Raw genomic sequence first — 14,870 nt, 5'->3', positions numbered from 1 at the left:
AATGGAACTCCAGCTAAGGAATTAAGTTGGTAAGCCATTGATATTTGAAATGAATAATGGAGATTTGGGGGGATAAGCTTTAATTTTGGAATAAGTATGTCAGATAGCTTTTTGCAAGAATGATTTGGGATAGGGCCACAAATATTTAAGATGCCACTTGGTTTCTCACCATGATGAGGCCAGTAATGGTAATTTCCCTTGCATAGTGAAATTTGGGTGCTAATGCCTGTTTGCTTTGATTATTACATTGTTGATCCAAAAGATCATCATCATCCTTTTGAGACTTTCATGTCTGCCCATTTTTTAATGTCATTGGTTGTTTTGACTAATAGCTATAATTCGAGGGAGAGGGATTGTATTGGTCAGGATACTGACAGGAAATAGATGGCAGAGGTAATTGCCAATGATTAGTGAAAGGCTCTACAAAGACAGGAGAGTATTAAGGAAAACCAACAAGGGATAGTGAAACGTTAAGGCTAATAACAATTACTATTTCTAGGCTTGGTATGGATCAAGGAAAGGGAGATGTTATTGGAAACTGGAGAGATCAATAATTTAGGGGAGGGTCTCCTGCCAGAAGCTATGGCGTTGGCCAGAAGAATATAGTCACTGTCAAACTATGACTCTGGATAGACATAAACAGGGCAAAAATACACTGACATTACTCTTATCCTATGATCTTCCTGCTAGTCAGTATCATTGAATAAACTCAGTAGTCAGAAGGAAGGGAGTTTGGTTGAGGCGATCTGTAAAGGTCACCCTCCTTGGCCACAGAATAGAGTAAAAAAGGGTGGAGAGTGGATCTGAAAGAGCAAATAGGATTATCCATTTGTTAAAAAAAAAAAGGATTATCCATTTGTGTGCCTTCACCTTCCTTGTAAATAACTTTAAACCCAGTTAATAGGTAGACAGGTCCTGGATTCATTTTTTCAAAATAGCTCTATGCTTTTATTGTTTAAGAAACAGGCTAGGCTCCATTATAAGAGATCTCCAAACATTGTGACTTCACCAAAATAAAAACTTATTTCTCTATTAGGCCCCTTCCTGGATAGGAATCCAGAGCTGATATGATGACTTGATGGTGTTGTGTGCTTTGGTAGATATTAGTTCTGTTGAAAAAAATATTTCCAGTCTTCTTTCTCTGGAAATAAGGGAGGATTGTCCTTCTCTGCCCTGTTGGGGTTAGACAGGGTCATGCAACTTGCTTTGGTCCATGAAATGTGAGTGTGAGGTGTGCCACAGAAGCATTTAGTTGCCCACGTTTTCCCTCTCACTGAAATTTGCATGGAGGCACTATTAATATGAAGGACAGCCATCCTGAAAAATTTCTCAGAGCTGCAGCTTATTTGTGGAAGTAAGAAATAGAGCATTGCTTTTTTTTTTTTTTAAAGGACACATTTCTTTTTTTTTTTTTAATTTTTATTTATTTATTTATGATAGTCACAGAGAGAGAGAGAGAGAGGCAGAGACCCAGGCAGAGGGAGAAGCAGGCTCCATGCACCGGGAGCCCGATGTGGGATTCAATCCCGGGTCTCCAGGATCGCGCCCTGGGCCAAATGCAGGCGCCAAACCGCTGCACCACCCAGGGATCCCCAGAGCATTGCTTTTAAGCCACTGATTGGACGTTGAGTGTTAATGCAGTTAAACCTGGTATTCTGAATAATACAGAGACCCAGGCTCCTTTTGTTTTGTTACTTTCCAAACCCTAAGATATTACTGTCATCTACAAGATCTGAGACAGCTCTAGTTCAGAAGGGGGAAGAGAAACAACAGGGCACATTATTCTTTTTAGAGGCATGACCCAGAAATAGCACACAGCACTTCCTTACCCACACCTAGTGCTTTAGTTATCTGTTGCTGCAAAACCAATTATCCCAAAGCTTGGCAGATTAGAACAAGAAACATTTTTAAGGGGCAGCTTAGCTGGATAGGTTATATCTCAAGGGCTGCTGTTATCTGAAGGCTTGACAGAGGCTGGTGGATGCACTTCCAAGCTCACAAGGTTGTTGACAGACCTCTGTCCTTACTGGCTGTTGTCAGGAGGCCTTAGTTGCTTGCCTTATGGGCCTCTCCATAGGGCTGCTCCACATGACAGCTGGCTTCCCCCAGATAAGGTAATCCCAAAGACAGATGGAGACAGAGAGAGAAGCTGCAGTGTCTTTTAACCTAATAAAATGGTCACCCTAATGGTCACCCAGACCAACCCTGGTACAATGTGGGAAGGGACTATGCAAAGGTGGGAATACCAGGAGGCAGAGATCATTAGAAGCATCTTGGAGGCTGGCTTAAAAACCTCACTGTAAAAGAGGTGGGAAAAGCTAGTCTTTAGCTGGGCAGCCATCTCCTTAGACAGGAAGAAAGGGAGAAGGGCTAAGGGGACACACAGAATTCTCTGTACTCGCCTCTAGCCACACATATTTACAGGTGCACTCTCCTCATACATGAATACACATCCTATATCTTAAAAAGATTCTAGGCTTCTGAATTGTAGTTCCTGTGTCCCAGAGGATTCTTATCCTTAAGGTCACTATCTCCAGGAACTTGCCTTCTTCAATCCCAGACAATGCCAAATTCCCATATAAAAAGCTTTTTAGGAAAGGAGTGGGAGAGGGAGCTTCCATCTGGAAGGAAGAATAAAATCCTTCTCTGGGTGCCTGGGTGTTTCAGTGGGTTAAGCAACTGACTCTTGATTTTGGCTCAGGTCATGATTTCAGGGTTGTGAGATCGAGCCCCACATTGAGCTCCATGCTGAGCGTGGAGCCTGCTTGGGATTCTCTCTCTCCCTCCCCCGCTTCTCCTCCCTGCTCATCATGTCCTCTGTCTCTATTTAAAAAAAGAGAGAGAAAAAAAAGTCCTTCTGCATTGCTAATCTGGAACTCCAAGGATGAGTCATATGAACTATGAGTCAGTTTACCATTATATGGAAGTAGTTGGATGAGTTACATAAATTGAGATTCAAACCTAATGTTTCTTGTGTTTTTCTAAGTTAAAGTGGTAAATTCTTATAAGAAGAATCTATATTTACAGGAGCATATCCCCAGTGTGACAGCACTTAAATACTTTGAAGCCTAAAAATGATAGTGAAGGAAAAGGGAGAAGATCTCTAGAAACCTCTACGTCCTTGTGCCCTTCATTGTTTATGTAGAGCACAACAACATAGCACCAGGCACCCAAAATCCTATTATGCTGCTCTGCCAACATAAGCAGTGGCTGATATCCCAGATCATGGCCTGACTTATGTCCACTTCACTACCTCTCAGTACTTCCATCATGGGAAAAGAATGTGAAGTTTCAAATTATTTTTCTTATTAGCATTGTTATGGCTAGATACTTTGGCATTGGATTTGGGCAGGGATGTGTTTGAAACAGTTGGTATCAGGTTTTAAAATGATCTTTTACTGGACAGTGGAACATGTGGAGCAAAATGTCTACAAGGAGATGGCAAGGGTCACAAACTTGTATCTACCCAACATTTACACTTAGTTCAAAAAGTATGTCCTTGATGCCCTTAAATTATCTACTTGTCATCCTGTCCTATAATGTGCAAAACTAATCTTTTTCTCAAGTCCCCATCAATTGAGAAAAATCTGGTACTCTGTCCAATTATTTTCAAGGTTTGTTGGCCGACATATTCTTGGTTATTTATTTTTTTCTTACTCTGCTTCTCTGCTTCTCCTGGATTCTTAATTACTCTAGCGGCTGATAGTCCTCCTTCTATGCATTCCTCTCTTGACTCTGACATTAGTTGAGACTCTTTTTGCTGCAAGTGACAGATTCGCAGCTAGAAGAGAATTCATTAGCTCACAGAGCCATGTAAGCCCAAGGGGAGAGTGGGAACCAGGGCCTCAGGACCTGACCCCTCTTTCTGTTCTTCTCTTTGAAACTCCCATCTCTGCATGGCTTCATTCTCTTCCACTACAGAGTGCTTTGCTCTCTGTGCTTGGGTAGATGGCTGCCTACAACCCCAGGCCTCTCATAACTCTCCAGGCAAGAGCACAAGAGAGAATTACCCCTCCAGTTCCAACTGGGAAAACTGGTGAAGGCTAAGATCCCATACCTTGTTTCAGTCCCTGTGTGCACAGGGATATGGCATTGTGATAGGCCAGCGAGGGCCATGTGTTGAATTCTGAGTAGGGTGGGGAACCTGTGATGCTGTAACTGCTCTACCAGGACCACATGAAGTAGGGAAGGGGGTGCTCTTACCCCTTTATGAGAAGAGAACAGACAGAAACATTTCTTCAGTCCACTGTGTGCCACCCACATGGCTCAAGCAGTTCCTTCCCCATCCCCTGAAGGATCACCAAGGCAAGGCCATCGTGTGCTAAAACTTTCCTGAAGTTTGAGGATTTAATCAATCATGCCTACATAATGAAGCCTCCATAAAAGCCCCAAAGTACAGGATTCACAGGGCTTCCAGGAGGTGCTAGGGAGTGTGGTGTGCTCAGCATGGGCATGGAAGCTGAGCACCCCTATGTCCGTATCTTCCATCTAGCTCTTCCTGAGCTATATCCTTTATTACAGACTGGTCATCCAGTGAGGAAACTGTTCTCCTGAATTCTGTGAACTGTTCTAGCCAATCAGTCACACCCAAGGAGGGGGTCCTGGGAACTTCTTATATAAAACATTCAAAAACATGCCTCCTCTCAATATATTCTCCTGTAACATAAACATTTATAAGAGGTTACCTCTGGGTAGTGGGATCATGGGTAATTCTTATGGATTTTGTTGGTTTTATTGTTTCTCTCTTTTGCTTATCTCTTTTTACAATTACCAGATGAAACTGGTTCAAGGCAAGCAAGGAAAAACAGACTGAGCCTGCTGCCCTCTCCTCCCCCTTTACCAGAAAATGCAAAACCTCTCCCCAAAGCCTCCCATCTCCTCCCACCTCCCCTCACCCCAGGTCTTCAGTCTCAGCAGCAAGACTGTGTCACATGACTGCCACAGCTTCCAGTGAGGATGGAAAAAGGAGCATTTTGGCTTTTTAACCTCTACAGCCTTGCTGGGAGAAAGGTGGCAACAGAGAAAGGGGCTGGGGATAATCATCAGTCTAAGCAGCCAGTACCATCTGCAATGGCAGAACTGAGCATCAAGGGTAGAAAGAGGGATTTTTCTCATTCCGGGGTGGGTGTTACCACTTTGGTGTGTGGTCCTGGGTGTCCAGAAGAGACTTCTGACAATAAAATGTAGAGCTCTGGGTTCTCTTTAAGACTTCTCTCAGGCGTCAAGATGATCCTTTTCCATTCTCATTAATACCTTGTAGTAAGAGTAATTATTATTACTATTTACAGAGTGCTTTTTTTTTGAAGTAGTGTATTGCCATCCTCATATTACTCGGGAAGGTTAGTACTGTTAACAAATCCACACTTAAAAGGGCACCGAGTCTTTCCTTGCCTCTGCTGAGCCCCCAGAGGCTGCGGAGCATTTAAGATTGGCCTCCCCTTCCCCACCACCAGGGGCAAAGAAGACCCTGCCACTGGTGGTGTAGGGTGTAGGAGAGGTTAAGACTGCTGTACCAGGAGTGCTGACGACCGGCCTCATCCATGAAGGCCTCCACAGGGAATTGCCAACCTGTAGGAGCCTCAGACAAGCACCAAACCCATCTTGGTGTAGCTGCCTCCGACCCTGATGAGGCTATGTATGTCAAGTTGGTGGAGGCACTTTGTGCCGAATGCCAAATCCACATAATTAAGGTGGATGACAACACCAAACTAGGGGAATGGGTAGGCTTCTGTAAAAGTGTTAGGGAAAACAGGAACGTGGTTGGTTGCAGTTGTGCGGTAGTTAAGGACAACAGCAAAGACTCTCAAGCCAAGGATGCCATTAAGGAGTACTTCAAATGCAAGAAATGAATACATAAAAAACTTGGCACTTGTTTAAACACACTAGTTAATTAATTAAAAGGACACAGAATCTCATTTTCTCCCAGCATGTGCTATTCAAGGACTCTTGACTCCTGGGCCTGATGAACACAGGAAGTGATCCTTCTGTCCCAAATGGTGCTTCTTGGTACCAAGGCACACTCTCTGCCCAACTGGTTAACTCTTCTTGTCCTGGATGGATTGTTCTTGAAAAGTGTCTCTGGGGTCTAGAAAGACTTCTGACATGGGTCTTAGACCTGGTTTAGCATCTCTCTCAGGGCCTGATATGGGTAAATCACTGTGCTCTCCATCTGCTTTGCCCCCAGTCATTTTTTTTTCCTGTTAGCCAGTATCTATAAAAGCTTTGGAAGGTAAAGAAAATTCTCTCGATACAGGTATTTATTACGTGCACACATTCCTACCTCATTTCCACCTTTTCCCTTCCTTCTTTCCAGAAAGTGATGTCAGCATCCAGCCCTGGGTGCTGAGAGATGCTCAGGGCATCACTAATTAGGTTGTAGGGAGCATGCCAGATGAGGTTATTCTTTCAGACCCTGGATCACTATGTGTTGTTTACAGAAGAAATATTCTAAGGTATAGGGAGAGGAAGCTTGCCAAGGATGTGTACTAGGATCTTGTAAACATTTGTATTCTGAATAACTGTTAGTGTGTCTTATTCTGGACCCGTTATTTTAAAGCTCTAAAAAAAAATTGTGCCTGCATTGTAGGTCAGAGTTCAGAAGTGTAGACCAGTGATGGGTCGCCGAGGTGGCTCAGTCCGTTAAGTGCAGACTCTTGATCTCAGCTCCAGTCTTGATCTCAGGGTTGTGAGTTCAAGTCCCGTGTTGGGCTCCATACTGGGCTCCACGTTGGGCTCCATGCTGGGTGTGGAGCCAATTTAAAAAAAGAAAGTGTAGACTAGTGTCTTTCCAGGCTGGGTTAGCAGACACTGCTAGTGGCCTTTCTAATATCCATCCTCCCCTTCTTTCTTTTCTTTTTTAATTTTATTTATTTATTTGAGAGAGAGAATGTCAGAGAAAGAGCACAAGCCAGGTTGGGGTGGGGAAGGGACAGATGGAGAGGGAGAAGCAGATTCTCTACTGAGCTGGAAGCCCAATGTGGGCCTTAATCTCAGGACCCTGGGATCAAGACCTGGGCCAAAGGCAGATGCTTAATCAACTGAGCCCCCTATGTGCCCCTCTGCCCTTCTTACCAACAGAACCCTGATTTTGCTCAAGGCAACAATATGCCCAATTAAAAATGTTCACTTTCCTAGGCTCCCTTGTTACGAATAGTCATGGGATTCAATTCTGGCCAGTGAGATGTAGCTGAGAGTTGCTAGGTGGGGGCCTCCAGGAAACCTTTTTTAAAGGTCAGGGACTTAGCTGGCATTTCCCCCCGCCCTTTTCTTTCACTTGAAATGCAGACTTAATGGCCAACATCCACCTTGTATGCCATGAGCACAAAACCTACATGTTAAAGACAGCAAAGTAGGAGACAGAGTGACCACAGGTCCTTGACATTAGAAAGACACTTACCTGCTGATGTCTCATTAAAAATAATCAAGCAATTAAACAAAAAGCCATTTTGGTTAATCCACTATGATAGAGTTATTGTTTCATACATGAAACACTTAAAAAAAAAAAGATTTATTTTCTTGAGGGTGCGAGGGGCAGAGGGAGTGAACTTTCGAGTTGACCCCCCCACTGAGTGCAGAGCTCCATCTGACAACCTGTGAGACTATGACCTGTGCCCAAACCAAGACGCTTAACCAACTGAGCCACCCAGGGGCCCCAATCAAACACACATTTAATAAGTAAGACATTAAGACCTTTAATATGTGAGGCAGCCCTGGTGGCCCAGCGGTTTAGTGCTGCCCTTAGCCCGGGGCCTGATCCTGGAGACCTGGGATGGAGTCCCATGTTGGGCTCCCTGCATGGAGCCTGCTTCTCCCTCTGCTTGTGTCTCCCTCTTTCTCTCTATGTGTCTCATGAATAAATAAATAAAACCTTTAAAAAAAAAAGACCTTTAATATGCTATCATAGAAGATAGAGGCAAATTGCCTGTAGGGGCTGTGAGAGGCCAGTACTGCTTACGCTTCCATGTGCATATACATCACCTGGGGACCTTGTTAAAAATGCCGATTCTGATTCTGTAGGGCTGGACTGGAGTCTGAATTTCTGCATTCTCAGAAGCTCGCTGCTAATGCTGATAATATGAGTAATGAACTCCACTTTGAGCAGCAAAGACTTGAAAATCGATAGCAATTTTGTCAGTCTGCTCCTATGTTGGAGTTCTTCTGTTTTTCTCTGATATGTGTATTATTCGGTTAAAAACCTACAGAGGAGGGAGATCCCTGGGTGGCTCAGTGGTTTAGCGCCTGCCTTTGGCCCAGGGTGCGATCCTGGAATCCCAGGATCAAGTCCCGTGTTGGGCTCCTGGCATGGCGCCTGCTTATCCCGCTGCCTCTGCCCCTCCCCATGTCTATCATAAATGAATTAAAAAAAAAAAAAAAAAAAACCCTGCACAGGCTATGTCTATGTCTATCATAAATAAATTAAAAAAAAAAAAAAACCTGCAGAGGACTCTGTGCATTTTCAACAAAGAGGTTTTTATTTAGAGTATCATTTCAGAGACAAAAAGCAGTTCATTTTGTTTACTAAAATAAATTTAACAAATACATTTAAGTAAGGTAAATTCAATACTCCTGTGGATTTTATTTTCCCCCTTGGTTACTTGATTTTCTGCCCGTTGGAGTTTCTGTCTTCCAGCCTAACTGGGTTCTTTCCAAGTTAATGCAGCTATAATCCAAGGAACTGCTTTATGAAATCTGAATGACTCAAATATCCCTCTGTATTCTCAATCTCCATGTATTAAATGCAACATAAGGAAAACAACTTAGGGAATTAGAACCAGAAGGAAATGCTTCCCCCTCTTGGTCATGTCATCTTTTCAACGGAGGCCTTGCCTACTCTGAAATGGATGGTAAAAATAAACTTGTATGGGGAGATGATGGTCAAAAGCATACTTAGATGATTTTCATACCATCTATCATCAAGACCCGAAAGGAAATGCAAGCCCCGCCACTTTTCAGCCCAGCCACGGCTTTACACAGAAGCTACATACAGCTTCCTATAGTTATTTTCTTTCCTAGTTATATACATTTAAAAAATACAACATTGTGTTAAATAGCAGGACAGCTAAAAATGAAACACATAGCACTATGCTGAAAAAACAAAAAGGATGGTTAAGCTGAGAGAAACGGTGCATGGTCTTCATGGAGGGAAGCTCCTGGCACCAGCCCACCATCTCCTCAGTCTGTCACGGATCTGCACTCTGAGGGGAGGCCTTCTGACTGCCGCCACTGAGCCAGACGCTGCTTAAACCATTTCTGGAGGAGGGAAATAGCAAAATTACCTGTCACATATTGGAAAACTGGAACATTCTCTCTTTTTCTGTGGTCCAACCAGAAAGGAGGAGAGCAAGGAATGTGTCCACGGGGATGGTTTTTCTCACTGTGACACTTACCTTCTCTGCTCCAGGACCTTTGCACATGCTATTTCCTATGCTTAGCATGTTCTGCCTTCATTCTTTATCTGATGATCTCCCTTTCATCCTCAGGTCTCAGCTTAAATAGAACATTCTCAATGAAGCCTTCCCTAACCACTTTGTCTAAAGTAGGTTCTCTACCCATCTCCTTATTCTCTATTTTAATACTTTATTACCTTCACAGAATGTTTGGTATCTGTAATTACTATGTTTAATCACTTGCTGTTAGTCTACATTTCCTTCTAGAATATAAGATCCATGAAAACGGAGACTGTATTCATCTTATCATCATCATTGATTGCATCCTTTGCCCCCACGCAGCACCAGAGCTTAACAGGGATTAATCAGTGTTTGTTTAATGAATGAAAGAAATTGAAGGATCTCCTTGATGCCCCAGATAAACCTCTATGGCTGCTATATCTCGCCAATGTGTGGTGACCTCATCAAGGGCCTTGGTCATCAGTAGTGTGGAAACCAGCCCTGGACAACCTTAAGGTACTGCTTCTTAGGGATCCATGGAGTAGGCTAGCCCAAACTCTCCTGCTGCGGGGCTGCTAAATAATAAGAAAAGAAAAAGTTGTCCTTCCAGCTTACTTACTAGAACCTTCTAGCTCTGTGTACTCCAAATCTTCACATCTCACAAAAGAGACCAGGGATTTAGGGAAGGCCCTGGATGGGATGCTTCTGGACATGGTACCGTGTGAGGGCTAAAACACATTTATGTGTCATAGGTCTGCCTTTTACTATGCTACTGAGAGCTGGGGGATCCTGTAAACAAAAGACAAGGAGGAAACCCATGCTGGCGAATCAGCTGGGGTGTGGATTAGGTTGGCCAGGAGGAAGCTAGGATTTTTAAAAAACAATGTTGAAGGGGGACTAGTGAGGAAACAGAAGCAGCCTGCCCTGATCCTCATGGGAGAGGATGAGTCAGAGGGCCCTGTGGGAAGTCAGACCTCAGGCTTTTTTCTCCTGTGTTTCCCAGCCTTTCACTCATCATGGCAAACATTGGGCATGATGATATTTTTCACATCACACTGGGATAAACAGGCAAGTTGCTTGGGTAGGTGTCCACCAGGACTCTGTAGTCCTGGACCCTGCCAATAGGAAGCTCTATGGTGATCAATTGGCTACGGGAACCCAAGGAAGCCCCTTAAAAATAGTGCCAGTCAGCTCAACTGTACATGAAGAGGTAAGCTTAGGGGGTCTTTACTGTCCCTTCTGGGTTTTTATAATTCACCTATTCCAAAGGTAAGCACATGAGGGGACAGAAAAGAAGCAAATAGAACACAGCTATGAGATGGACACCAGACCTGGGATGTGCTGATGGAGATGGTGTGGTAAGAAACATCCAGAGGGCTCTGACTTAGTATGGCCAGAGTAGACTCAACCTCAGGACAAAGAGGGTGGACTCTAGGGTCATGCTGGGGAAGATCTCATCTCTGCAGAGATCTCGGGAGCTGAAAGGTAGTTCAGCATTAGCCCATGATCAGAAGAAAGTGTGAGAACCACAGGAGAAGGAGTGCTTCTAGGGATCAAGACCTGTAGAGCCAGAAAGGAGTTGGGGCCACAGGGCCATTTAGGGCTCTGCACCAGTGCTAAGCTGGCTGAAGAGCATGGGACCATACTTATAACTTGCCCTGACTGTACAACAGAGTTTACACACTGAAATGCCTTACATGGCTGTCAAGATCAGTTGTCCTGAATTGTGAGGTGGGAGCAGAGAAAAGTAGCCTAAAGCCAAGGGGAGCAGACTACCCATGTGGGGCAGTTGCTCTCCAGATGCCATATTCTACTCCTGGAGATCACTAGCTCATGTTAACTTTAGTGGCTTTAACCAAAGTTCTACCACTAAAGGTAGGTGCATTTTCTTCCATAACCCGCATGTGTTTGGTTAATTCTGGAATCTGGTGTGAGAGCAGCATGGTTCCAGTTCCCCTAATGAGGTAGCTCTGTGGGGGGTTCTGAGGCTACAAGGTCTGATTCAATAGGATTTCCAGTTACTAGAGCTGAACAAATGGCAAAGTTTTAAAGACTGACTAATTAAAACTTGGAGGAGGAAAGTCTCATTTTCTATCAGGATTCATTTAAGACAAAATGATTGAGCTGGCCTCATTCAGAAGAGCCACCCATATCTTTATACTAGTAATGAATATTAATGTACAGTTACCAAAAATAACTTCAGCGAGGACCACATTCGTGAATTGGAGAGTTGGCATCCAAATGCCTACCAAAGTGAACCCTAGTATTGGGGGATGGGACAAGGTTCAAGAAAAGCTGAACGATTTTCCTAAAGATATATATTTTAGATCAGATATGTATATAGTAATTTGGCAAACCAGTCGCTGTCCAACAAAAACCATGAAACACCTTGCTTGCTTCTTTTCCCCTCCAGAGCTGAATCTTATATCTCACTCACATCAATACTAATTTTCCACCTGGCTTTATTCTTCTCTTCCTTGTTTCCGTCATCCCCTGGGAAAGACATTCATCCCTCACTGGCTTATAAATGAATGCCCTCATTACCTCACCCCATTGATGGAGATTTATTTACTCTGAGTGAACAGATGATAATTAGACACTGTGATGGGGAGGGGCGGGGGCCAAATAACATTGTTCCTGTCCTTTTCTCTAGTAACTAACATTTTATTCTTTTCAGGGGGAGACCTTTAGATCTTTATTCCACTGATAAAGCGTCCAACAACTAAAACCACTGAGTTCTGGGAATAGTCCCAGGGCATTAAGAGGAGATAAAGATACTGGAAACCTCTGTAAGAACCAACGCCAGCTACACTGGGCTTGAATTGGTGATAATAGAAAATACCAGATCTTCCTGGCCTCCCAAGGGACTGATAGAAGACCTTTCCCAGCCCCTTCTAACACTGACTTCAAAATAATAAAAGACACAGGGGTTGGGATTCTGTAAGGTTTATCTAATTTCATTGTAGGAGATATCTTATTACTGTCATGAGAAAAAAACCCATTCTAGGATCCCAGCAATGCAACTTAAAATGTCATTAACTTTAGCGCTCCCTTCACCTCACTCCTGGTACCTACAGGTGTCCCTCTAATAGCAGAGAACATTGTCCGACAGTGGGACAGTTACAAAGAGGTCATCCAAGCCCCCAGAGAATGTTTCAAACTTCTGGTCCCTCTTGCCCCTGCCAAAGTATCAGCAATCAGCTCTAGCAAATTATCTCAAAGGAGCATCTCGTGCCTATTTTTCTTCCATGAAAGCATTACTTGTTCTAGGAAAATAAAGAATATGATTCCAATTCTGGAGATGGGTGGTGGTAGGGGTGAGGGACCAGGCATCAGAAATCAGTAGTATTTTGGCTTTGGAGATCTCTTCCTGTGGAAAGGGGCAACACAGATAAAGAATAGAAACAGGGGATGTGCTGATACCAGACACAGTCTATATGTTGGCCCTGTAGACCCTGGCCTTCATGGAGTTATTTAAAGAGTCCCTCCAAAGCCTGCTGTCAATTAAAATAATTTTATTTATGTCTGAAAGTTCACCATTGGGCATTGTATCTCCAGAAGACACTTTAAAAAATATAGATGTTGTTTGAGGTGCACTTGGATGGTTCAGTTGGTTAAGTATCCAACTCTTGATTTTGGCTCAGGTCATGATTTCAGGGTCTTGGGATCGAGCCCCAGAGTTGAGCCCTATGTCAGGCTCCTCACTGGGTGTGGAGCAAGATTCTCTCTTTCTCTCTGCCTCTCCCTTGGCCCCTCCCCCTCTCTAAAATACATATATATGTGTGTGTATATGTATATGAATGTTGTTTGAGAAGATTAAAGAAGAACCCCATTCTTACCAACCAGTGCACATGGGGGTGGGAGGAGCTGAGTAAAAGTTTGGGTGGAAAGGATGGGAAGTTGGAAAATGGGACCCAACCAAGTAAGGAGTGACAGAGGACAGACACTTCCCCTGAACTTGCTAACTTTTGCCTCCCTCTAAGCTCTGGGGTCTCTGGTGCTTCCCTGCGGGTCTACACAAGAAGGCAGAGGGGCAAGCAGAGTCATAGCAGCCCCAGAGAGGAAGAAGGTGTTGCCCCCCCCCCCCCCCCCGGAGGGGGGGCGGGAAGGAAGCCAGGCACCCTGCTCAGAGGCTGACTCACCCCTACAACCACTCATGTCAGGGTTGCAGCTAGGAATGAGAAGATTTTCTATGGGCAAACTCCCCAAAGTACATCTGGCTTAATTAGTAAAAATCATTTTAGACTTGGGATCCAGGGTCTTGGTTCTGGGATATCTTAGAGCACCCATGACAAGCTTTTAAGCCTCAGCTGAGTATGGTCCAACGTGAGGAGAGGTCAAAGTGCCTAATGCTCTGGTCTATAAAATGGGAAAAAATAAGAAAATCCCTGCTTTAGAGCTGAGACCAGAGGTGTGGAAGTGCTTCAGGCTCCCGTGGGAGAGATGCTAGAGCGGTTCCAAGTAGTAGTATCATGCATAACTAATTGTCTTTCCATGACCAAGGGGAAAATAGAAGAGTAAACTCTAGATAAGGGTTTAAAAAAAAAAAAAGCCTGCTGAAGCAACATTGCACCTGGAGGTTCATAATCACAGTGTTTCGTTCTCTATCCTAAACAATATTCCGAATAATAGGAGCTTTTAAAAATAGATAAATCAATCAAAGCACTTAAAGGGACATCTGCTTCCACTCCCTTCAGTTGTAAATGTCAGACGCTTACCTTCTTGGAAAACTCCAGAAAAAGACTTAGAGCCCGGGAATTTTTTGAACTGTGAAATCTCCCTGGCTATACACAAGTTTAGCTCCGCAGCTAAGGGGCACTGCAGCGCGGAGTGTGGAAAGAGCAAGCTTGACGACCCTTGCTACGCTGGCAACTCTCTCCTTGGCCTCAGTTTCCTCGTGTGCCAAACCGAGGGCTGAATTTACTACAGCTGATCGCTAGAGTCCCTTCCAGCCTGGCACTCTCGGCCGAGAACAGAGCTGCCAGCCGGGGCTCAGAGGGCGCACGAGGCTCCTCTTCGGAAGGTGTCGCTCGGGCCAAGGGGGGCGGGGGGGATCGCGCGCGGAGGAGGAGGAGGAGGAAGCGAGGCGAGAGTGGCCCAGGGACGCAGCTCCCGGAGCCGCAGGGAGGACGGCGCGGTTCTCCCGGGCTACGGGGAGAGCAGCGAAGCACGGAGGGGGCAGGGTGACCGTGAGGTTTCCACGCGGTTCCCGGGGGGCCGCCGCGGGCTGGGGCTGGAGGGTCGGACACGGGGCGCACGGAGCCGGGCAGCTGGCGTGCGGCGGGGGCAGCGCCGCGGGGTCCGGGCTCGCGGGGTGCGGGCGGGAGCGACCGCGGATCCGGGGAGGGCAGGGGGGGCCCCCGCGTGCGCAAGGCGGCCCGGGGCGCGCAGGGGTCGGGGGGGATGGGGGAGCGCGCAGGGGTGGGGAGGTGCACAGGGATGGGGATGGAGGGGAGCGCGGGGGTCTGGGGAATGGGGAGAGCG

At 45.2% G+C, this 14,870-nt stretch overlaps 1 protein-coding gene and 1 pseudogene across 7 annotated transcripts in view; one reads left to right on the top strand and one right to left on the bottom strand.

The window, feature by feature from the left end:
- Window positions 1-4,956: 4,956 nt before the first annotated feature.
- On the top strand, window positions 4,957-5,849 carry LOC112923676 (small ribosomal subunit protein eS12-like; annotated as a pseudogene).
- A 2,599-nt stretch (window positions 5,850-8,448) lies between these two features.
- The window catches only part of HOPX (HOP homeobox), a 28,566-nt gene continuing 22,144 nt past the window's right edge, over window positions 8,449-14,870 (bottom strand). For all 7 annotated transcript variants that reach the window (XM_026003561.2, XM_026003563.2, XM_072748922.1 and 4 more), the window contains exon 3: window positions 8,449-9,249. In XM_026003561.2, the coding sequence (XP_025859346.1) occupies window positions 9,172-9,249 (78 nt within the window). In that variant the 3' untranslated portion in view covers window positions 8,449-9,171. The remainder of the gene's footprint in view (window positions 9,250-14,870) is intronic.

The sequence above is a fragment of the Vulpes vulpes genome, chromosome 2 (assembly GCF_048418805.1).
Source record: "Vulpes vulpes isolate BD-2025 chromosome 2, VulVul3, whole genome shotgun sequence".
NCBI lineage: Eukaryota > Metazoa > Chordata > Mammalia > Carnivora > Canidae > Vulpes > Vulpes vulpes.
The sequence above is the reverse complement of the archived record's forward strand: the minus strand, read 5'-3'. Positions and strand labels throughout refer to the sequence as shown.